At 44.7% G+C, this 24615-nt stretch overlaps 1 protein-coding gene across 2 annotated transcripts in view; it reads right to left on the bottom strand.

Moving 5' to 3' along the window:
• LOC106570538 (TBC1 domain family member 5) overlaps window positions 1-24615 on the bottom strand; it is a 43277-nt gene that overhangs the window by 16251 nt on the left and 2411 nt on the right. Inside the window, exons 2-14 of one of the 2 annotated variants that reach the window (XM_014142976.2) lie at window positions 15853-15906; window positions 14520-14641; window positions 12592-12643; window positions 12345-12453; window positions 12175-12264; window positions 11973-12047; window positions 11180-11247; window positions 10878-10980; window positions 9353-9441; window positions 9191-9241; window positions 8469-8538; window positions 3501-3673; window positions 1131-1273 (exon numbers count right to left, since the gene is read on the bottom strand). In XM_014142976.2, the coding sequence (XP_013998451.1) occupies window positions 1131-1273; window positions 3501-3673; window positions 8469-8538; window positions 9191-9241; window positions 9353-9441; window positions 10878-10980; window positions 11180-11247; window positions 11973-12047; window positions 12175-12264; window positions 12345-12453; window positions 12592-12643; window positions 14520-14622 (1126 nt within the window). In that variant the 5' untranslated portion in view covers window positions 14623-14641; window positions 15853-15906. The remainder of the gene's footprint in view (window positions 1-1130; window positions 1274-3500; window positions 3674-8468; window positions 8539-9190; window positions 9242-9352; window positions 9442-10877; window positions 10981-11179; window positions 11248-11972; window positions 12048-12174; window positions 12265-12344; window positions 12454-12591; window positions 12644-14519; window positions 14642-15852; window positions 15907-24615) is intronic. The other variant, XM_045694906.1, reaches the window with a different exon arrangement.

Here is a 24615-nt window from a genome sequence, read left to right as displayed (position 1 = left end):
AGCCAGTCTGCCAGTCTGCCAGTCAGCCAGTCTGCCAGTCAGCCAGTCTGCCAGTCAGCCAGTCTGCCAGCCTGTCAGCCAGTCTGTCAGCCAGTCTGTCAGTCAGCCAGTCTGTCAGCCAGTCTGTCAGTCAGCCAGTCTGTCAGCCAGTCTGTCAGTCTGTCAGTCTGTCAGTCTGTCAGTCTGTCTGTCAGCCAGTCTGTCAGCCAGTCTGTCAGCCAGTCTGTCAGCCAGTCTGTCAGCCAGTCTGTCAGCCAGTCTGTCAGCCAGTCTGTCAGCCAGCCTGTCAGCCAGTCTGTCAGCCAGCCAGTCTGCCAGCCAGTCTGTCAGCCAGTCTGTCAGCCAGTCTGTCAGCCAGTCTGTCAGCCAGCCAGTCAGCCAGCCAGTCTGTCAGCCAGTCTGTCAGCCAGTCTGTCAGCCAGTCTGTCAGCCAGCCAGTCAGCCAGCCAGTCAGCCAGCCAGTCTGTCAGCCAGTCTGTCAGCCAGTCTGTCAGCCAGCCAGTCAGTCAGCCAGTCTGACAGACTGGCTGACTGACAGACTGGCTGACTGACAGACTGGCTGACTGACAGACTGGCTGACTGACAGACTGGCTGACTGACAGACTGGCTGACTGACAGACTGGCTGACTGGCTGACAGACTGGCTGACAGACTGACAGACTGGCTGACAGACTGGCTGGCTGACTGACAGACTGGCTGGCTGACTGACAGACTGGCTGGCTGACTGACAGACTGGCTGGCTGACTGACAGACTGGCTGGCTGACTGACAGACTGGCTGGCTGACTGACAGACTGGCTGGCTGACTGACAGACTGGCTGGCTGACTGACAGACTGGCTGACTGACAGACTGGCTGGCTGACAGACTGGCTGACTGACAGACTGGCTGACTGACAGACTGGCTGACTGACAGACTGGCTGACTGACAGACTGGCTGACAGACTGGCTGACTGACAGACTGGCTGACTGACAGACTGGCTGACAGACAGACTGGCTGACAGACTGACAGACTGGCTGGCTGGCTGACTGACAGACTGGCTGGCTGACTGACAGACTGGCTGGCTGACTGGCTGACTGACAGACTGGCTGACTGACAGACTGGCTGACTGACGGGCAGTGAGGGAGGTCCTTACAGGCGTCTCTGATGTAGAGCAGCATGGCAACGAAGACATAGTCCACCAGGTCTAGAGTGATGCTGTCAGCAAACAGAGCATCCCAGACCACCAGCAGGTCCTGCAGGGGGAACTCACGGCCAAACAGCAGACGCACCCAGCGACTAGAGATACACACGGATACACACACATTATACAGAAGCACCCAGCGACTAGAGATACACACGGACACACACACACACACACACACACACACACACACACACACACACACACACACACACACACACACATTATACAGAAGCACCCAGCAACTAGAGATACACACGGATACACACACATTATACAGAAGCACCCAGCGACTAGAGATACACACGGATACACACACATTATACAGAAGCACCCAGCGACTAGAGATACACACGGATACACACACATTATACAGAAGCACCCAGCGACTAGAGATACACACGGATACACACACATTATACAGAAGCACCCAGCGACTAGAGATACACACGGATACACACACATTATACAGAAGCACCCAGCGACTAGAGATACACACGGATACACACACATTATACAGAAGCACCCAGCGACTAGAGATACACACGGATACACACACACATTATACAGAAGCACCCAGCGACTAGAGATACACACGGACACACACACACACACACACACACACACACACATTATACAGAAGCACCCAGCGACTAGAGATACACACGGATACACACACATTATACAGAAGCACCCAGCGACTAGAGATACACACGGATACACACACATTATACAGAAGCACCCAGCGACTAGAGATACACACGGATACACACACACACACACATTATACAGAAGCACCCAGCGACTAGAGATACACACGGATACACACACATTATACAGAAGCACCCAGCGACTGGAGATGCACACGGATACACACACATTATACAGAAGCACCCAGCGACTAGAGATACACACGGATACACACACACACACACATTATACAGAAGCACCCAGCAACTAGAGATACACACGGATACACACACACACACACATTATACAGAAGCACCCAGCGACTAGAGATACACACGGATACACACACAATAAAGACGCGCACACACACACGGGCACACACATTATACAGAAGCATCCACCGACTAGAGATACACCATACAGACGGACACACACACACCGTACAGACGGACACACACACACCGTACAGACGGACACGCACCGTACAGACGGACACGCACCGTACAGACCGACACGCACGCCGTACAGACGGACACGCACGGACCGACACGCACGCCGTACAGACGGACACGCACGGACCGACACGCACGCCGTACAGACGGACACGCACGGACCGACACGCACGCCGTACAGACGGACGGACGCACGCCGTACAGACGGACGGACGGACGGACGCACGCCGTACAGACGGACGGACGGACACGCACGCCGTACAGACGGACGGACGGACACGCACGCCGTACAGACGGACGGACGGACACGCACGCCGTACAGACGGACGGACGGACACGCACGCCGTACAGACGGACGGACGGACACGCACGCCCGTACAGACGGACGGACGGACACGCACGCCCGTACAGACGGACGGACGGACACGCACGCCCGTACAGACGGACGGACGGACACGCACGCCGTACAGACGGACGGACGGACACGCACGCCGTACAGACAGACGGACGGACGGACACGCACGCCGTACAGACGGACGGACGGACGGACACGCACGCCGTACAGACGGACGGACGGACGGACACGCACGCCGTACAGACGGACGGACGGACGGACACGCACGCCGTACAGACGGACGGACGGACGGACACACGCCGTACAGACGGACGGACGGACACACGCCGTACAGACGGACGGACGGACACACGCCGTACAGACGGACGGACACACGCCGTACAGACGGACGGACACACGCCGTACAGACGGACGGACACACCAACTAGAGATAGACTGACACACACACAGACACGCTCACACACACACCGACTACAGATAGACGGATACACACCACACGCACATTAAACAGACACGCACGCACATTAAACAGACACGCACGCACATTAAACAGGCACGCACGCACATTAAACAGGCACGCACAGTGAACAGACACGCACGCACAGTGAACAGACACGCACGCACAGTGAACAGACACGCACGCACAGTGAACAGACACGCACAGTGAACAGACACGCACAGTGAACAGACACGCACAGTGAACAGACACGCACAGTGAACAGACACGCACAGTGAACAGACACGCACAGTGAACAGACACGCACAGTGAACAGACACGCACATGCACTTAGACCCAGACACACAAACACAGGTGGTGATACTCACATGCCGTATATCTGCGGGGCGATCTCCAGGCGGGTGACGTGCATGTGCAGCTCCACATCGTGCTTTTTCACCAACTGGTCCTGGATGCGGTTCACTTTGGTTACTATGGCAACGGACGGCCCCAAGTCCTGCGGCCGGGCGAACGGCATGCTGGTCAGCATCTCCTCCTTCCCCTGAGGAGAACGTCAACACGAGGCTTAGACGGCGTCATCACAGCAGTGGAATAACATAAAAACATGAACATAACATAATGTTGGAATACGTTAGAATTAGCGACGTCATAAAAATTGTTAGGTTTAAAAACAATTCTAATGAATGCAACAATTGGACAGTTTGAATTTGTTTTAAATCCATTAAGTATAAAACATTTTATTGGCACGGACAAGTAATGAATAGAGTTTGGGGATTTGTGGGGATTTAACCTGTTGGGGCTAGGGGGCAGTATTTGCACAGCTGGATAAAAAAACGTACCCGATTTAAACTCTTGACGCACGTTAAGGATAGGGGGCGCTACAGTGAATTTTGAAAAAAATACGTGCCCATTTTAAACGGCCTCCTACTCAAACTCAGAAGCTAGGATATGCATATAATTAGTAGATTTGGATAGAAAACTCTAAAGTTTCTAAAACTGTTTGAACGGTGTCTGTGAGTATAACAGAACTCAGATGGCAGTCAAAACCCCGAGACAGATCCTAACAGGAAGTGGAAATCTGATTTGTGGAATCACCTTCAACACTTAGGATTCATTGAGCACTTCCTAAGGCTTCCACTAGATGTCAACAGTCTTTACAAAGTGGTTTGAGTCTTCTCCGGTAGAAACTGACCGAAAGAGAGGCTTGGAAAGTTGGTCATAGGGGGAGGGCCATTACTACTATGATGCGGGAGCCCATGGGTACCCCTTCGTTCCGAAACGTTTAGTAAGACAATGCAATCGTCCGCCTTGAATATTATTGAAGCTCTGGTTGAAAAAGGCCCTAAAGATTTATGTTATACAACGTTTGACATGTTTGAACGAACGTAAATATATATTTTTTGCACATTCGTGACGACAAGTCCCGCGCGCTTCAGTACATTTTGAGTAGCCTTCGGAACGTGCTAACAAGAAGGAGCTATTGGGACATAAATTATTAACTTTTTCGAACAAAACTACATTTGTTGTGGACCTGGGATTCCTGGAAGTGCCTTCTAATGAAGATAATCAAAGGTAAGGGAATATTTACAATAGTATATTTGATTTTAGATGGTTCCAAGATGGCGCTAACCTGTATCGCCTAGCCTATTTCTCTGAGCATAGCACCTCGTTTATTGCAAAGTGTGATTTCCCAGTAAAGTTATTTTTAAATCTGGCAATGCGGTTGCATTCACGAGATGTTAATCTATAATTCTTTGAATGACAATATTACATTTGAAAAATGTTTTAGAATAGTAATTTTGTAAATTTTAGCGCTGATTCACCGGATGCATTTGAGGGAAAATAACTTCTGAACATCACCCGCCGATTTAAAAATGCTGTTTTTAAATATAAATATGAACTTTATCGAACAAAAGAATGCATGCATTGTGTAACATGATTTCCTAGGAGTGTCATCTGATGAAGATTGTCAAAGGTTAGTGCTTCATTTAGCTGTGTTTTGGTTATTTGTGATGCATGTGGTTGGTCGGAAAATGACGGTGTGGCTATTTTGACGATGTACTCTCCTAACATAATGTAATGTTTTGCTTTCGCTGTAAAGCCTTTTTGAAAATCGGACAACGTGGTTCGATTCAGGAGAAGTGTATCTATAAAACGGTGTAAAATAGTCCTATGTCTGAGAAACAGAAATTATTAGATTTGGTTATGACTACGGCGCTCTCATTTTTCGCTGGATGTTGATCCCGATTACGGGATCAGCGCTTAAACAAGTTAAACTGGTTACTACTCTTGCCCAGAAACGAGAATATGGATATAATTAGTAGATTTGGATAGAAAACACTCTAACGTTTCTAAAACTGTTTGAATGGTGTCTGTGAGTATAACATATGGCAGGCCAAAACCTGAGAAGTTTCCATACAGGAAGTGCCCTGTCTGACAATTTGTTGTCCTTCTGTAGCCTCTCTATCAAAAATACAGCATCTGTGCTGTAACGTGACATTTTCTTAGGCTTCCATTGGCTCTCAGAAGGCGCCAGAAAGTGTAATGAGATGTCTGCAGTCTCTGGGCAAAGAACAGCAGCAGAGTTTGTTACTGGCCTGCCTGGGGACAGTGACACTGGAGATGCGCGTTCATGTGAATTCTCCATTTTGTTCTTTCAGTCTTTGAATGAATACAACGTCGCCCGGTTGGAATATTATCGCTATTTTACAAGAAAAATCGCATAAAAATTTATTTTAAACAACGTTTGACATGCTTCGAAGTACGGTAATGGAATATTTTGACATTTTTTGTCACGAAATGCGCTCGTGCGTCACCCTTCGGATTGTGACCTGAACGCACGAACAAAAGAGCTATTTCAATATAACTATGGATTATTTAGAACCAAAACAACATTCGTTGTTGAAGTAGAAGTCCTGGGAGTGCATTCTGACGAAGAACAGCAAAGGTAATCAAATTTTTCTTATAGTAAATCTGAGTTTGGTGAGGGCCAAACTTGGTGGGTGTCAAATTAGCTAGCCGTGATGGCCGGGCAATCTACTCAGAATATTGCAAAATGTGCTTTCACCAAAAAAGCTATTTTAAAATCTGACACCGTGATTGCATAAAGGAGTTCTGTATCTATAATTCTTAAAATAATTGTTATGTATTTTGTGAACGTTAATCGTGAGTAATTTAGTAAATTCACCGGAAGTTTGCGGTGGGTATGCTAGTTCTGAACATCACATGCTAATGTAAAAAGCTGGTTTTTGATATAAATATAAACTTGATTGAACAAAACATGCATGTATTGTATAACATAATGTCCTAGGAGTGTCATCTGATGAAGATCATCAAAGGTTAGTGCTGCATTTAGCTGTGTTTTTGGTTTTTGTGACATATATGCTTGCTTGAAAAATGGCTGTGTGGTTATCTCTGGCTATGTACTCTCCTAAGATAATCTAATGTTTTGCTTTCGCTGTAAAGCCTTTTTGAAATCGGACAATGTGGTTAGATTAACGAGAGTCTTATCTTTCAAATGGTGTAAAATAGTCATATGTTTGAGAACTTTGAATTATGACATTTTGTGGTTTTAAATTTGCCGCTCTGATGCGTCACTGGCTGTTGAATAGCGCGGGACGATTTCGTCCCACCTACCCTAGAGAGGTTAAGTACTAAATTTGTCAAATTTTTTCTTTCTTAGAATGCACTCATATATACATTTTGTAATATAATTTTCTTTATATAAAAAAGATACTATGTGCCCGTTTTGCATCAATACACTGGGTGTATTTGCATATATGAATATATTAACATAATGGGGTGGAATAGGGCTGCAACCACCAGATATTTGCTCTGTCTAGGCCCACCTGCACTCCCCTGCTCTGTCTAGGCCCACCTGCACTCCCCTGCTCTGTCTAGGGCCACCTGCACTCCCCTGCTGTCTAGGGCCACCTGCACTCCCCTGCTCTGTCTAGGGCCACCTGCACTCCCCTGCTCTGTCTAGGGCCACCTGCACTCCCCTGCTCTGTCTAGGCCCCCATCCGCTCTCTAGGCCACCTGCACTCCCCTGCTCTGTCTAGGGCCACCTGCACTCCCCTGCTCTGTCTAGGGCCACCTGCACTCCCCTGCTCTGTCTAGGGCCACCTGCACTCCCCTGCTCTGTCTAGGGCCACCTGCACTCCCCTGCTCTGTCTAGGGCCACCTGCACTCCCCTGCTCTGTCTAGGGCCACCTGCACTCCCCTGCTCTGTCTAGGGCCACCTGCACTCCCCTGCTCTGTCTAGGGCCACCTGCACTCCCCTGCTCTGTCTAGGGCCACCTGCACTCCCCTGCTCTGTCTAGGGCCACCTGCACTCCCCTGCTCTGTCTAGGGCCACCTGCACTCCCCTGCTCTGTCTAGGGCCACCTGCACTCCCCTGCTCTGTCTAGGCCTACCTGCACTCACCTGTGCCATCTAGACTGCTTCATCACTGAAGTTGGAGACTTTTATCTCCCTCACTAACTTTAAGCATCAGGTGTCAGAGTAGCTTACCAATCGCTGCAGCTGTACACAGCCCATCTGTAAATATCCCATCCATCCAACCAACTACCTACCTCATCCTATATTTGTTTTTCTACTCTTTTGCACACCAGTATTTCTACTTGCACATCCTCATCTGCACATCTATCACTCCAGTATTAATTTGCTAAATTGTAATTAATTTGCCACTATGGCCTATTTATTGCCTTACCTCCTTACTTAATTTGCACACTGTATATAGATTTTTCTATTGTATTATTGACTGTATGTTTGTTTATCCCATGTGTAACTCTGTTGTTTTTGTCGCACTGCTTTGCTTCATCTTGGCCAGGTCGCAGTTGTAAATGAGAACTTGTTCTCAACTGGCCTACCTGGTTAAATAAAGGTGAAATAAAATGTAAAAATGAATTAGTGTTGTGTATCAATAGCGAGATCCCCTCAGATTAAAAATCAACACGTCTGGCTCCAGTCCTATAAATACTTATTGTTTGTGAGATCAGACATAATATCACTATAATCTGAGTGTTCATTTTGGGAAGTTGCTTTCATTTCAGGGCATTTCAAATTGTAAATCTGTCAACTGTATTAAATTATACATTTCTCAATTCCGCAAAAAAAAGGAACCATCAAAATAAAATCTTCTCCTTTTGTTGTGATAGGAGACAATGCTTTCAATCCCCATCAAAGCTTCAGTGTTCCTATAGATGCAACGTAAACTAAATGTATTCCATTGAGCTCATTTCAGCCATTGGCGGAGTGTTTTACACAGGTCTTTCCAAATATAGCCGGTGAGTGTTAGAACTAAAGAGAATATTACCAGGAGTACTACTACTGACCCTTCTGACTTCTCTCTGGAAGCTGGAGAACCAGGGTTCTGCTGTCTCCATCAGCTGGGAAAACATGGCACTGCACAACACAACACACACACACGAGAATGTCTCAGGTTAGAAGTCTCTCTGACTGGTCCATATTACTGCCATCACCTAGGACAGGGAAGGGCAACTGATGGGGGTGGGGGCCAACAAAAAAAACAGAACTCATCATGAGAACCCCCCGCGAGCAAAACATTTTAGCAGCCCCCCTCTCGGAAGCGAAGATAAAAACTAAATGTGGGGTTTTAAGTTAATTTCATGCAGTTCTGCACATTTTACCATGTTGCCGTTTTAAAGCAAGTTTGCTGCAATTCTACACATTTTGCCATGGGGTTGAGGTACATGACGATCAATGGACCCCACCCTGGTCATAACTCAAGTTTGGTAAGTTAGTCAAGCTGCCAGCTATCTCATCAAAAAACATTTAGCAGACAGGCTAATTTAGTGACTGATGATGCACAACCAAATGTATAAATTGCACCTTGTGTATTTTACTATTCTAACTCTCAATAGTAAGTTGAGACCCTGACTGAGTTCCTAAAATATATATTTATATAAAAATATTATATTATTCTAATAATAAAATAGTGAAATTAGTCCACGGGCCTACAAAAGGAGGCCAGTTGGCCATCCCTGACCTAGGATGTGAAGAATGTAGGAGAACATAGAATGAATATTTAACTCACTAGGCATCATGTTCCTGGAACATAGGATTCAGCAGACACATCATCTCCTCACTGTGGACCAAGGACAAAAGCATTAGATCAACACAGACCAATTTGGAGGAATGAACAGGATAAGGTTAAACTGAAGGGAAGTCGATGTGGAGGAATGCAGGTGTGACGGACCTGGGGTGGGCGGTCTCGCTGGCGTGCTGAAAGGCCTGATGGTCACAGTGTAGGACGAACACAATAGGAGCCAACAACTCATGCATTCCCTGCAGAGAGAGAGGAGCGTGAGAGAGAGATTGAGAGAGAGGAGCGCGAGAGAGAGGAGCGCGAGAGAGAGAGGAGCGCGAGAGAGAGAGAGAGAGGAGCGAGAGAGAGAGAGAGAGAGGAGCGAGAGAGAGAGAGAGAGAGGAGCGAGAGAGAGAGAGAGAGGAGTGAGAGAGAGAGAGAGAGAGAGGAGCGAGAGAGAGAGAGGAGCGAGAGAGAGAGAGAGGAGCGAGAGAGAAGCGAGAGAGAGAGAGGAGCGAGAGAGAGAGAGAGAGCGAGAGAGAGAGAGAGAGGAGCGAGAGAGAGAGAGAGAGGAGCGCCCGAGAGAGAGAGAGGAGCGCCCGAGAGAGAGAGAGGAGCGCCCGAGAGAGAGAGAGGAGCGCCCGAGAGAGAGAGAGGAGCGCGAGAGAGAGAGAGGAGCGAGAGAGAGAGAGGAGCGAGAGAGAGAGAGAGGAGCGAGAGAGAGAGAGAGGAGCGAGAGAGAGAGAGAGAAGCGAGAGAGAGAGAGAGAAGCAAGAGAGAGAGAAGCAAGAGAGAGAGAAGCAAGAGAGAGAGAGAGAGAGAGAGAGGAGAGAGAGAGAGAGAGAGGAGAGAGAGAGAGAAAGAGGAGAGAGAGAGAGAGAGAGAGAGAGAGAGAGAGAGAGAGAGAGAGAGAGAGAGAGAGAGAGAGAGGAGCGAGAGAGAGAGAGAGGAGCGAGAGAGAGAGAGGAGGCCGAGAGAGAGAGAGAGAGCGCCCGAGAGAGAGAGAGGAGCGCCGAGAGAGAGAGAGGAGCGCCCGAGAGAGAGAGAGGAGCGCCCGAGAGAGAGAGAGAGCGAGAGAGAGAGAGAGGAGCGAGAGAGAGAGAGAGGAGCGAGAGAGAGAGAGAGGAGCGAGAGAGAGAGAGAGAGAGAGAGAGAGAGAAGCAAGAGAGAGAGAAGAGAGAGAGAGAGAGAGAGAGAGAGAAAGAGGAGAGAGAGAGAGAAAGAGGAGAGAGAGAGAAAGAGGAGAGAGAGAGAGAAAGAGGAGAGAGGGAGAGAAAGAGGAGAGAGGGAGAGAAAGAGGAGAGAGGGAGAGAAAGAGGAGAGAGGGAGAGAAAGAGGAGAGAGGGAGAGAAAGAGGAGAGAGGGAGAGAGGGAGAGAGAGAGGAGAGAGGGAGAGAAAGAGGAGAGAGGGAGAGAGAGAGGAGAGAGGGAGAGAGAGAGGAGAGAGCGAATGGCCAGTTTCTTTCAGGGTGATGCATGAGGTGTGTTATCAGTATTGACCGGGTATCATTAAACTTCATTACCCAGTGGCTAGACGTGTGTCACTTCCTGTTAAAACACTGACTGGTCATCATCCTCTCTCAGTCTGTAGCACTATGAAGACAGTACTGTCTAGTCTATGGGGTGCATTAGCATGCCTAGTGGCATATCTAACAGTGTGTGCCTCTAGAAACCTTAACTAATATTGGAATGGTACCTGTTTGTACAGTAACTGTTCATTCTCTCGGGCATAACAGAACAAGATGTCTGTCAGCTTGGTTCTTACGTCCTCCTCTTGGAAGTAACGCATCTCAGGAAACCTAGACAGAATAGAGAAAAGAGAGGGGGGAGAGAGAGGAGAGTGAGAGAAGGGGGAGAGAGAAGAGAGGGGGGAGAAGAGAGAGAGTGTACAGTAGATATGGTGTACAGTAGATATGAGAATGACAGTCTGATAATCAGAGTGGTATTTAAAGGTTGAGTAAACTTTAAACAGTTGAGAAGATGTTAAATCAGACTCACGTTCTCATAACGTCCTGTTTGATCATCCCTCTCAACTCGTTGTCCTGGAAGAACTTGTTCCACAGGCTCTGGACAGGAGGAAGGAGAACACCGTGACATACGGTCCAGGAAACACCCATTCACCTAGCCTCCTACTACCCGACTGGTTAGAAAATGTTGTACAAGGTTCCCATTCCCCATTGGTGTCAATACACAATATAAGGACATATGGGTAAATGACAAACTAAAGGAAACACCAACATAACGTATCTTAATAGGGTGTTGGGCCACCACGAGCCAGAACAGCTTTAATGCATCTAGATTCTACAAGTGTCTGGACCTCTATTGTATGGATATGACACCATTCTTCCACGAGAAATGTTGTTGATGGAGGTGGAAAACATAAGTGTTCAATTGGGTTGAGATCTGGTGACTCAGACGGCCATGGCTTACATCGTTTTCATGCTCAACAAACCAATCAGGCACGTTTTGTGCCCTGTGGATGGGGGCATTGTTATCCTATGGAGGCCTAAATAATATCCAGCATTTTTATGACCTTAAACATGGGATGTTAATTGATTAGTTAACTCAGGAAACACACCTGTGTGGAAGCAATCTACTTTATATCCGGCATTACATTATTTTGTCAGTTACCTGTATACATATCATAATAAAGGAATCATAAAGATATTCTAATAAGTAGGTATTTTCAACAGGGACACCCTCTTAGCCCTGTGATAGTTATTTAGATGTTTACATTCCCAGTGTTCTGGATCTAGAGTTGTATCTACAGAGACTATGAGGCTACACCTACCCCCTCGTCCAGTGAGAGTGGGTTGTTGACCACCAAGTCCTGCTGACCTGCAGCCTTACGGGGGTTGGTGATGTGCTGAGAGGAGGAGAGGCGGTCAGTGACTGGCACACACACACACACAGAGTAAAAAGTAAGAGTTGACGCTCACCCAAACGAGCAGGCACAGGAACAGGTGAACACATGACACACACACACAACTCACTGTCTCTTTGATCTTCTCATACTGGGATCGTAACTCCTTGGTCTTGTTGATCCATTGGCTCTTATCCTCAGGAAGGACCTCCAGGTACAACTAGAAGACAACACACACGACTCACATGGTAGAACTACCTTCAGACACCCAAGAGCCATGTTAATCTGGGACTGGTTTACCTTCCAGCACACACTGCGGAATCGGCTGCTCCGCAATCGACCGTTGATGCCTTCCTGCCGGATCCTGGTCAGGTAATTACTGTTCAGAAACAAGTCATCCCATTCTTTCCTTTAGAGGGAGGGAGGTAATGGGAGAGATGAGAAAAGGTTTTAGTGAGTTTTCAGCTCTCTCCAATCTGATTTAATCTAATATGGAATAAGCAGAGAATTAGATCTGGCTGTGACGTGGACCACAGACACACATTACCTGTAGGAGAGGAAAGTGGACTCAGACAAAGTGCTACTATCCAGAGATCCTCCTGTTAAACACACATTTTATGAAAAGCATTAAACATGCAGCCACTAGAAGGCACTATAGAGACCAATGATGTGGAACAGTGAAGCTCAGCTCCAACATAATGGATGTTTGATCAATGCACCCTTTTCTGACCAAGGCATGTTTTCTTATAAACTCAGCAAAAACAGAAACGTCCCTTTTTCAGGACCCTGTCTTTCAAAGATAATTCGTAAAATCCAAATAACTTCACAGATCTTCATTGTAAAGGGTTTAAACACTGTTTCCCATGCTTGCTCAATGAACCATAAACAATTAATGAACATGCACCTGTGGAACGGTCATTAAGACACAAACAGCTTACAGACGGTAGGCAATTAAGGTCCCAGTTATGAAAACTTAGGACACTACAGAGGCCTTTCTACTGACTCTGAAAAACACCAAAAGAAAGATGCCCAAGGTCCCTGCTCATCTGCGTGAACGTGCCTTAGGCATGCTGCAAGGAGGCATGAGGACTGCAGATATGGCCAAGGCAATAAATTGCAATGTCCGTACTGTGAGACTCATAAGACAGCGCTACAGGGAGACAGGCCGGACAGCTGATCATCCTCGTAGTGGCAGACCACGTGTAACAACACCTGCACAGGATCGGTACATCCGAACATCACACCTGCGGGACAGGTACAGGATGGCAACAACAACTGCCCGAGTTACACCAGGAACACACAATCCCTCCATCAGTGCTCAGACTGTCCGCAACAGGCTGAGAGAGGCTGGACTGAGGGCTTGTAGGCCTGTTGTAAGGCAGGTCCTCACCAGACATCACTGGCAACAACGTCGCCTATGGGCACAAACCCACCGTCGCTGGACCAGACAGGACTGGCAAAAAGTGCTCTTCACTGAGGAGTCGTGGTTTTGTCTCACCAGGGGTAATGGTCGGATTTGCGTTTATCGTCGAAGGGATGAGCGTTACACCGAGGCCTGTACTCTGGAGCGGAATCGGTTTGGAGGTGGAGGGTCCATCATGGTCTGGGGCGGTGTCTCACAGCATCATCGGACTGAGCTTGTTGTCATTGCAGGCAATCTCAACGCTGTGCGTTACAGGGAAGACATTATCCTCCCTCATGTGGTACCCTTCCTGCAGGCTCATCCAGCATGACAATGCCACCAGCCATACTGCTCGTTCTGTGCGTGATTTCCTGCAAGACAGGAATGTCAGTGTTCTGCCATGGCCAGTGAAGAGCCCGGATCTTAATCCCATTGAGCACGTCTGGGACCTGTTGGATCGGAGGGTGAGGGCTAAGGCCATCTGGGATGTTTCTGGGATGTTCCCCCCCAGAAATGTCCAGGAACTTGCTGGAGCCTTGGTGGAAGAGTGGGGTAACATCTCACAGCAAGAACTGGCAAATCTGGTGCAGTCCATGAGGAGGAGAAGCACTGCAGTACTTAATGCAGCTGGTAGCCACACCAGATACTGACTTACTTTTGATTTTGACCCCCCCTTTGTTCAGGGACACATTATTCCATTTCTGTTAGTCACATGTCTGTGGAACTTGTTCAGTTTATGTCTCAGTTGTTGAATCTTATGTTCATACAAATATTTACACGTTAAGTTTGCTGAAAATAAACGCAGTTGACAGTGAGAGGACGTTCCCCCCGAGTTTACCATGTAGAAAATAGTAAAAAAATAAAGAAAAACCCTTGAATGAGTAGGTGTCCAAACTTGACTGGTACTGTATATATTTTACTAATCTATACTAGGAGTCATATACTATCATCCAGAAGTAACTGTATCGACTTTTCCCCACATCACTAGATATTAACATTTCATAAGAGCTTAATTAAAAGTTTTAGAACATGTTAATAAATCTTTAATGACTGTGCTGTAAATGTCGACTCACCACAGCTGAGATTCCTGTTTAAGTTGTGGAGTGGGTCAAAACCTGTCTCCTGCTCTCCCTCTGGCTGGAGAGGGTGCTGGGTCTCAAAGTTAGGGTGCTGCATGACCACCACCCAACAGCAGCTGTGATGAGAACAACAGGAGGGGTCAGAACTACCCGTGTACCACAGAACGAGAGTAGGATGCAGGGATATTTCTACCATAGATAGACTTGGGCGGGCCGCCTAAGCGGTTTTCGGTATGCCTAAGTCCAAACAAAAAAACGCTTTGTCTAAACTTCAACGACTAAAACCTGATATAAAGTATGTAGAAAAGATTATTGACCTACAGTATATCATTTTGATAAAAATAATCTTTCAGGACTAACAGTCATCAAAATAAAAGCTAGACAGTCAGGGAATAGAACATTCATTCACAAAACGATTTAATAGTATTGATTTTGTTATTAAAACGGAAATTTCACAATTTCTCAGCTTCAGCACCAACATCAACATATGTGAAAGTGGCACGTTTCTATATTTTGTAGTAAAAAATATAAAGAAAGTTAAGTGTTTCCAATGACATCAACAATTGGTCAAAATCACATGATGCACACCGATGATATCATTAGAAACACTTATCTTTTTTACTACAAACATAAAAACGCATCATTTTCACATAAGTTGAGCTGGTGCTGGAGATGAATATGAAGTTGAAAACTTGTGAAGTTTCCCTTTGAGCAAAAGAACACAGCATTAGCTATGGCAAAATGCATAGAACTGCAGGAAATTATCTTAAAAATTATCTCAGCTCCATGGCAGAATGTGTAGAATCCCTGGAAATTAGCTTTAAAACTGCTATATTTTCTATCAGCTTAATGGCAAAATGTCAGCTGAATGGCAAAACCTTAAAATTGCAAAAATATATCTCTGCTCCAAGGAGAAATTCTGAGAATTGCAGGAAATTGGTTTAAAAATGCTAAAACACCAAGATAAAACAACATTGTACAATTACACTGTGCCGACCGCGCCCATTGCCTTACCCCCTACCACGCCCCACCACGCCCCACCACGCCCCACCACGCCCTACCACGCCCTACCACGCCCTACCACGCTCACCACCTACGCCTCTTTTTAATCCAGAACAATCAGATGACTGCAGCAGTAAAAAATACCATAGAGTAACTGAACACACCACAGAGCAAGAACAGGAGGATTTATCTGATAATAGAAAGAGTGGGAGGAAGTTTAGTTCAGCAATTAAAAACAGAACAAAATAGTATAAAATGGGAATATTCTTATCCAATTAAGCTTTAGGCCTAGGCTTTTTTGTCTTTGTTCCATGTCAGTACTTACAGTCACAACAATGCGTTTCTCCTCAGCTTAGACTCACGACAGATGAAGGCTTATCTGAGAGAAACAACACAGAGGGACATTCAGGACAAAAAGAAGAGAAATCAACGATCAAAAACAAACAAAAATCAGTCTTGGTATTTCTCTCTATCCCTGGGTATGGAGATCACACCAACGGAATTCAACACTAAACTAATGAAGGGAATTGAACAAGACAATAGTGAAGGAGAACCTGGTAGAGTTTAGACTACTGTAATGTGTGGCTTTCAAACATTTATTACAGTGTAGGCTGTCAGCAAACAGATTGGACAAGAACAACAAGTGGAAAATAACATTATGTAAATTGACATGAAAATGTGTATGCAAATGAAAACATACTAATCATAGAGTGACTTGTGCACAAAAACAACCACTTCCATGGAGAAAGTAGGGAATAAGGATAGCCCAGGGAATTCTCAGACTGACAGCTCTATGTGGGAGATGTGACAAATATTGACACTACAATGCCATGGAAATTAGACTAAGTCCTGCAGTACCAAAAGAGAAAAATCATGACATTTCACATAATACGATAGGCCATCGAGCAGCTCCATTCCAGAACTAGCCTAAACCACGTCGTCTTTCATCAAAACACACCAACATTTCATCCTCAATAAACCCAGTTTATCTTATTTAGGTTAAACAACTCCTCCAGTGTGTTGTTTATCATGGATAGGCCTCGCAGGTTATCAATGTGTTGGTGTGTACACACACGTTAAACCTAGCCTACATAGCACATGCCTCCTTCCACTGCAGCAGCGCACACATTATGTATGTCCCTTTATTAATTATGGAAATCACCTTTACAAAGGCATCTCCTTAAACCCATTAACGAGGCGCATGGAACGGGGCTTCGATAAATCAGCCGTGCACGCTACCAAAATAAATAATTTTATATGCATAATGCATGCTCCTGTTTGCCTAGGCAACATCTGTTCTTCACAAAGACTAATGCCTTCTTTAAGTCATTTCAGGCTTTTTTCTCCCCCTTTTAAAAAGGCATTATCCCATTAAATAATTACAACTAATCTCCAACGAGAGAGAGATGCTGTGAATAGGTAAATAATAACGGGTTTCGTTTCCTCATTTTGAACTAGAATGGATTCTGAAAGTAGTTTGACGTGTTTCAGACGTGTCTGATCGTCTAGTTCCTCAAACTCTATGTCAGGCCACTGTCAGGCCACTGTCAGGCCATGGGCTGTGTACGTTTCATGTCAATTGAACGTTTACAGAAGAAGAATCAGAACATGTAAGAGAAGCTACTAGCAGTGCAGCAGTTCCAGCATCTCAAGGTCCTCTAATCAAGTAAGATGACTGTCTTCATCTTCAATGGCCCAATACAGACCAACCAAACTATTATTAAAGGAGGGGGAGTTCCAATTTCAATATTTAGAAATGTAACAACTATACTGAACAAAAATATAAACCCAACAAGTAAAGTGTTGGTCTCATGTTTCATGAGCTGAAATAAAAGATCCCCAAAAAATTCCATACATACAAAAAGCTTATTTCTCTCAAATTCTGTGCACAAATTTGTTTACATACCTGTTAGTGAACATTTCTCCTTTCCCAAGATAATTCATCCACCTGACAGGTGTGGCATATCAAGTAGCTGATTAAACAGAATGATCATTACACAGCTGAAAATTATGCTGGGGACAATAAAAGGCCACTAAAATGTGCAGTTTTGTAACGCAACACAATGCCTCAAGTTCAGGGAGGAGCAATTGGCATGCTGACTGCAGGAATGTCCACCAGAGCTGTTGCCAGAGAATTTAAAGTTCATTTCTCTAAGCCGCCTCCAACGATATTTGAGAATGACAGTATATCCAACCGGCCTCACAACCACAGACCACGTGTAACCACGCCAGCCCAGGACCTCCACATCCAGCTTCTTCACCTGCTGGATCATCTGAGACCAGCCAACCGGCCTCACAACCACGTGTAACCACGCCAGCCCAGGACCTCCACATCCAGCTTCTTCACCTGCTGGATCATCTGAGACCAGCCAACCGGCCTCACAACCACAGACCAGGTGTAACCACGCCAGCCCAGGACCTCCACATCCAGCTTCTTCACCTGCTGGATCATCTGAGACCAGCCAACCGGCCTCACAACCACAGAACAGGTGTAACCACGCCAGCCCAGGACCTCCACATCCAGCTTCTTCACCTGCTGGATCATCTGAGACCAGCCAACCGGCCTCACAACCACAGAACAGGTGTAACCACGCCAGCCCAGGACCTCCACATCCAGCTTCTTCACCTGCTGGATCATCTGAGACCAGCCAACCGGCCTCACAACCACAGACCACGTGTAACCACGCCAGCCCAGGACCTCCACATCCAGCTTCTGCACCTGCGGGATCATCTGAGACCAGCTGGGAAGCAGTCTCAGGGAAGCTCATGTGTGCTGGTCGTCCTCACAGGGTCTTGACCTGACTGTTCTAGAATATAGAGCCCCGACCTCAGTGGGAAAATGCTCACCTTCAATGGCCACTGGAGAAGTGTGCTCTTGATGGATCAAATCCCAGGTTAACTGTACTGAGCAGCTAGTATACACCAGATACTGACGGTCACACCAGATACTGACTAGTTCTGATCCATACCGTTACATTCATATATTTTAAAAGGTATGCGTGACCAACAGATGCATATCTGTATTCCCAGTTAAGTTAAATCCATAGATTAGGGCTTAATGGATTTATTTAAATCTACTGATTTCCTTTTATGAACTATAACTAGGGTTGCAAAGGGTCGGAAACTTTCCGGAATTTACCATGGGAAGTTAAGCCCGGGAATTTAGCTTAAATTCACCCCCAAAAAAGTTAGCTTATAAACAGTGAACCTTTTTTTGTGGGATACACAAGGCAATTCTAGGACTTGTGGCATATTATGGTTAAACTATCCCCAATTCAATAGAATTGCAACCCTCTGCATGCACAGTGCATTCCTCCATCACATGTACAGCTGATTCTCAAGATCTTGCACACTAATGAGATGCTATTGAGCCCACACTACTACACTGGAGACGAGGACTACATGCTTTCTGGTAAGATTTGATTACAATACTGGGTGGGGTGAATATATTTTATATGACATATTATTTTTTGATTACTAGTAAATAGTAGCCTACAGCTAAGTGTGTTTAAATCATTTCTAAACTTAATTTCTGCTAGTTAGTTATTGCTACCATGAGGGTTTTAGCTTGCTTGAGCATGCTGTGTTAATTCACCTGTTTCCATACATATTTCATTTTAAAACATTTATATTACAAAAGGAGTTGTTTAATCTAACTGCTTAACTATTCATCTGTACATGGAATTGTATTTAGATTTTTTTTTACTAATCTTTACAGGAAAATTCCACGGGCACCATCTGATCTGTGGAGACATTTCACTGCAGCTAATGTAGAAGAAAAAGCTGTGTACATTTGAAAATACTGTGCCAAATCATGTGAAGAATGCAACAAAAGATGCAGAATCATCTGGCCAAGTGCATAAAGTTCCCTCAGCGCTCACAACAAGCAACCTCTGACAGAAGTCCCTCCACTTCTATTTGAGGTGAAAATGATGAATCAGACACATTATAGATAGCAACAGCTCATGGTCCTCCTGGAATCAGAACTTTTTTTGACTTAAATGGAGGAATGTAGTCAGAGAAATGATGATGAATGTCTTGCTCGAGCTGTGTATGCAACTGGGCCTAGGCACAGGCCCACCCACTTGGGAGCCATGCCCACCCAATCAGATGGAGAAAAAGCTAAACAATAATGTAATATTATTACTAAAATACTCCAACATTTACATACACTTGTGTTTTCTTAACAGAATAGCTAGTGTTTTTCCAGATGGCCTTGGTGCCCTGGCAGGTGGCACCCCTGGCAGGTGGCACCCCTGGCAGGTGGCACCCCTGGCAGGTGGCCTTGGTGCCCTGGCAGACGGGACACCTCTTGAAGGCCAAAGAATGTACTGGGATAAGATACTTGCCTGTGATTTAGCATACTGAAACAAGGCCCACTAAATCCCACTTTTGTGTGGAAAACTGTGCCGTATCCACTAGGTACCAAATCCACTAGGTACCAAACGTACAAAACGGACTGAAACAGGGAAACCTGGACTTGTCCAATAAGAAATGCTTGTTGTTTTTCCATTACAAAAATGTTTTGCTACGGTGTGCACTAATGAATACGACCCAGACATTTGGAGAATGAGGATACTCTTAGCACAGTCTGGGCCATTAACAGACATTATTACGACACACATTAGAGTCCTCGTCCTGACCTCTACATGATCCCAGCCAGCAGCCCAGAAATAATGATTAGCCTTATGTAGTCGTTTGTACAGCGTATGACAACACATTAAAGAAACAGAAAGCTAAATTAGACAAACGCCTTACAAAATAAAATTAGAAATGCAAGTGAAATACATAAAGCTACACTTTCATTCCCTCAGGGAGATTAATAGACCGACATAATGATTCACTTCCTCTTTACTGTAAACAGCACATCCCTTCATGCCTGCTGTGAAGAGGTGAAGTCCCTCTCCCTCCCTCTTCACTCCAATTAAAAGAAAGATTGAGGACTTGGAAGACCTGAAATGGTAGACAACAAATTGGATATAAACTGAGCTAGACAGAGAGGCTATGTAGCTTCTGCCCAGAGCCATAAAGACCTTCTGCTTTCAGTCAGTCTGATTATGTTGCTGTAGAACAGCAGATAACCTGGACATTCTGAGTTCTGACAACAACACTGGAGACAACAGCAGAATACACTGAGGAACAACAGAAAGAGCAGGGTACTTCAGTGCTAGTATAGAAGACTACGACTTTCATGTGACTGAGGGTCCATCTTAGTGGATGTAGTCTATACAGATTGCATTCGAGAAATTGAAGACTGAACCAATCAAGTGGTTTGCTGAGGAGGTCAAGTAAATTTGGAAACATCTAGCCTTTGCTCTGAGAAATGCAAAACCTACACCACAAGGACCATCCCTTTTAAGGACCTTCTTATCAGTCTGCCTAGTGTAACCTGTTTCAAGAAGCTAGGGCGTATGTCGCACATCACAGGAGAGGCATTTTAAGTTATTTTAAATGCAATGTTTTTGACAGAAATGCCTTCTGGAACATGTGAGCTTTCATGTGCCTTAATAACAAACGTGTATGCCATCTGTAAATATGAATAACATTGTTAAATTAAGAGCCTAGTTAGTTTATCCACAGAAAAATACAAGAACCTTCCCGCTAGCCATGATCGGCTAAGATGATGGATGGGCTGGACATGCCAAGAGATGAGTTTGAATTGGTCTACCATGTAGCATGCTTCTGTCTATAACATGAGCTGCTCAGTATGTGTGGATAATCCTCTAACGCGTTTTTGTTTTTTAAAGATATCATTAACCTCTTACATCTAGACGTTCCGCTAGCGGAACACCTGCTCCAATATCCAATGATAGGCGTGGCGCGAATTACAAATTCCTCAAAAATACAAAAACTTCAATTTTTCAAACATATGACTATTTCACAGCATTTTAAAGACAAGACTCTCCTTTATCTAACCACACTGTCCGATTTCAAAAAGGCTTTACAGCGAAAGCAAAACATTAGATTATGTCAGCAGAGTACCAAGCCAGAAATAATCAGACACCCATTTTTCAAGCTAGCATATAATGTCACAAAAACCCAGAAGACAGCTAAATGCAGCACTAACCTTTGATGATCTTCATCAGATGACACACCTAGGACATTATGTTATACAATACATGCATGTTTTGTTCAATCAAGTTCATATTTATATAAAAAAAAACAGCTTTTTACATTAGCATGTGACGTTCAGAACTAGCATACCCCCGCAGGAATTTGCTAACAATTTACTAAATTACTCACGATAAACGTTCACAAAAAGCATAACAATTATTTTAAGAATTATAGATACAGAACTCCTCTATGCACTCGATATGTCCGATTTTAAAATAGCTTTTTGGTGAAAGCACATTTTGCAATATTCTAAGTACATAGCCCAGCCATCACGGGCTAGCTATTTAGACACCCGGCAAGTTTAACCTTCACAAAAATCAGATTTACTATTATAAAAGTTTGATTACCTTTTGTGGTCTTCGTCAGAATGCACTCCCAGGACTGCTACTTCAATAACAAATGTTGGTTTGGTCCAAAATAATCCATCGTTATATCCGAATAGCGGCGTTTTGTTCGTGCGTCCCAGACACTATCCGAAATGGTAAATCAGGGTCATGCGCATGGCGCAATTCGTGACAAAAAAATTCTAAATATTCCATTACCGTACTTCGAAGCATGTCAACCGCTGTTTAAAATACATTTTTATGCAATTTATCTCGTAAAAAAGCGATAATTAACCGACCGGGAATCTCCTTTTCGGCAAACAGAGGAAAAATCAGAAAGACGGGGGCGGCCAGGGCACGCGCCTAAGCCCACAGTCCCTTGATCGGCCACTTGAGAAAGGCGATAATGTGTTTCAGCCTGGGGCTGGGATGACGACATTCAGGTTTTTCCCGGGCTCTGAGCGCCCATGGAAGACGTAGGAAGTGTCACGTTAGAGCAGAGATCCTTTGTAAAAGATAGAGATGGCAAAGAAGTTCAAGAAATGGTCAGACAGGCCACTTCCTGTAAAGGAATCTCTCAGGTTTTGGCCTGCCATTTGAGTTCTGTTATACTCACAGACACCATTCAAACAGTTTTAGAAACTTTGGAGTGTTTTCTATCCAAAGCCAATAATTATATGCATATTCTAGTTACTGGGCAGGAGTAGTAACCAGATTAAATCGGGTATGTTTTTTATCCAGCCGTGAAAATACTGCCCCCTAGCCATAACAGGTTAAGAACTGAAAAAAAAAAGCGTTTGATTGCTGCCCTTAAGTTAATAGCACTATAGACAAAGATTAGTGGGAAAACGTTGTGATGGACAACTTTTTTTGGACGATCGTTCCATGCTGAAAATGAATCACACAATGAGGAAATCCCTGATTTTAGGTAAAAACATTTCATTGAACCAGACACTGTAGTCTTCCCCCATCACTGTCGTCAGAAGAAACAGCGATCAACAGTGGTTGTTACGAACAAGTTGACCAAGTTTTTAAATCAGTGGAAGCTGAGAGATGATTGCCAAATGTGGAGAGTCGAAAAGACAACACAGGAGGCTGTTGTATAAAACACCTGTCTCCGGATTACATCTTCAAACAAATGGCAACTACGGCATCCATGACAGAGAAGCGGTCATCCATATAGACGGGGAAGAGTCTAGCTACATTTTCAGATATTATACGTTTCTAATTTTGTCAGAAAGTCAATTTCATTGCAAGTTAAAGCATACTGTTATCTAGCTAACGTCAGCTGGCTCGCTCACTAGCTAACGTTACATGTATGATCTGATTAGTAATATTATTTGTATATCAAAAATCTATTTGCATTGCTAGTTATAGCCTAATATTAGCTAGCTAGTTAACATTGAAACTAGTTGGTTATCTTTAGCTACCTGCAGATTCATGCATGGTAGTATGAGGTGGGATTATGGTTCATTGTTTAGCTAGCTAGATGTTTAAACAAAAGACTACTATGCAAGTAACCATTTCACTGTACCGTTTAAACCTTTATCCTGTGCATGTGACAAATAAACGTGGATTTTATTTGATATAGTGTGTGTTCACCAAAGACGACAATGTGACATAACCTGCACCAAAGTCAGATTAGGATACAGGCCAAGGACCAGAAAGTGTATTTTTACTACTACTTTTAGTCTTAAAATCTTTGGTTGTTTACTACACTACCGTATTCACTCTGTTTAGTACACTACCGTATTCACTCTGTTTAGTACATGGCCTCACATGTGAATCCTTAAAGAGATGGGTGGGGCTAAGGCTTAAGACGGTGTCAACAATGCTGATTGGGTGTAGACAAATAAGAGCTCTCCAGTAGGTGTACCAAAAATATTCAAGGGCCATTTTCTCAAAAGAGGGGTTACAAGTTTATCAACTTTCAAAGCAGAATTACTTTCCCATTGTTCCTCAACTGCAGTGGATGATATACCATTTTGTTGCTGAGTCTACTTTTATCCAATGTAAAAAAAATTATAAAATACTAATTAATATATATATTAAAACACTATTTCAAATGTTGCTACATAGGATTGAATCCAGGTGGTGGATCACCTAGTACTCCCCACACAGCAAAAATAATACTCTGCTATAACTGTAAGCCTTTCTGGATGTAAGCCTAGCTAGTCCTAACTATATGTTACCTGCTTACAGACTCATCACCTGCTATCCTGTTGACAGCACTAATCTGCCTACCTACCAACACTATAAGCTACTGTGATGTCATCCTACAGGGAAAGACAGGATGTTTATGATCCTCCTCATAATAAACTCAGAAAGAGAGAGATACCCACTAATTATCAAAATCCAGAAAAGAGCCATTAAATTCTACAACCACCTAAAAGGAAGCAATTCCCAAACCTTCCATAATAAAGCCATCACCTACAGAGAGATGAACCTGGAGAAGAGTCCCCTAAGCAAGCTGGTCCTGGGGCGCTGTTCACAAACACAAACAGACCCCACAGAGCCCCAGGACAGCAACACAATTAGACCCAACCAAATCATGAAAAAACAAAAAGATAATTACTTGACACATTGGAATGAATTAACAAAAAAACTGAGCAAAATAGAATTCTATTTGGCCCTAAACAGAGAGGACTGAG

Source organism: Salmo salar, chromosome ssa14 (assembly GCF_905237065.1).
Source record: "Salmo salar chromosome ssa14, Ssal_v3.1, whole genome shotgun sequence".
In the NCBI taxonomy this organism is placed as follows: Eukaryota; Metazoa; Chordata; class Actinopteri; order Salmoniformes; family Salmonidae; genus Salmo; species Salmo salar.
The sequence above is the reverse complement of the archived record's forward strand: the minus strand, read 5'-3'. Positions and strand labels throughout refer to the sequence as shown.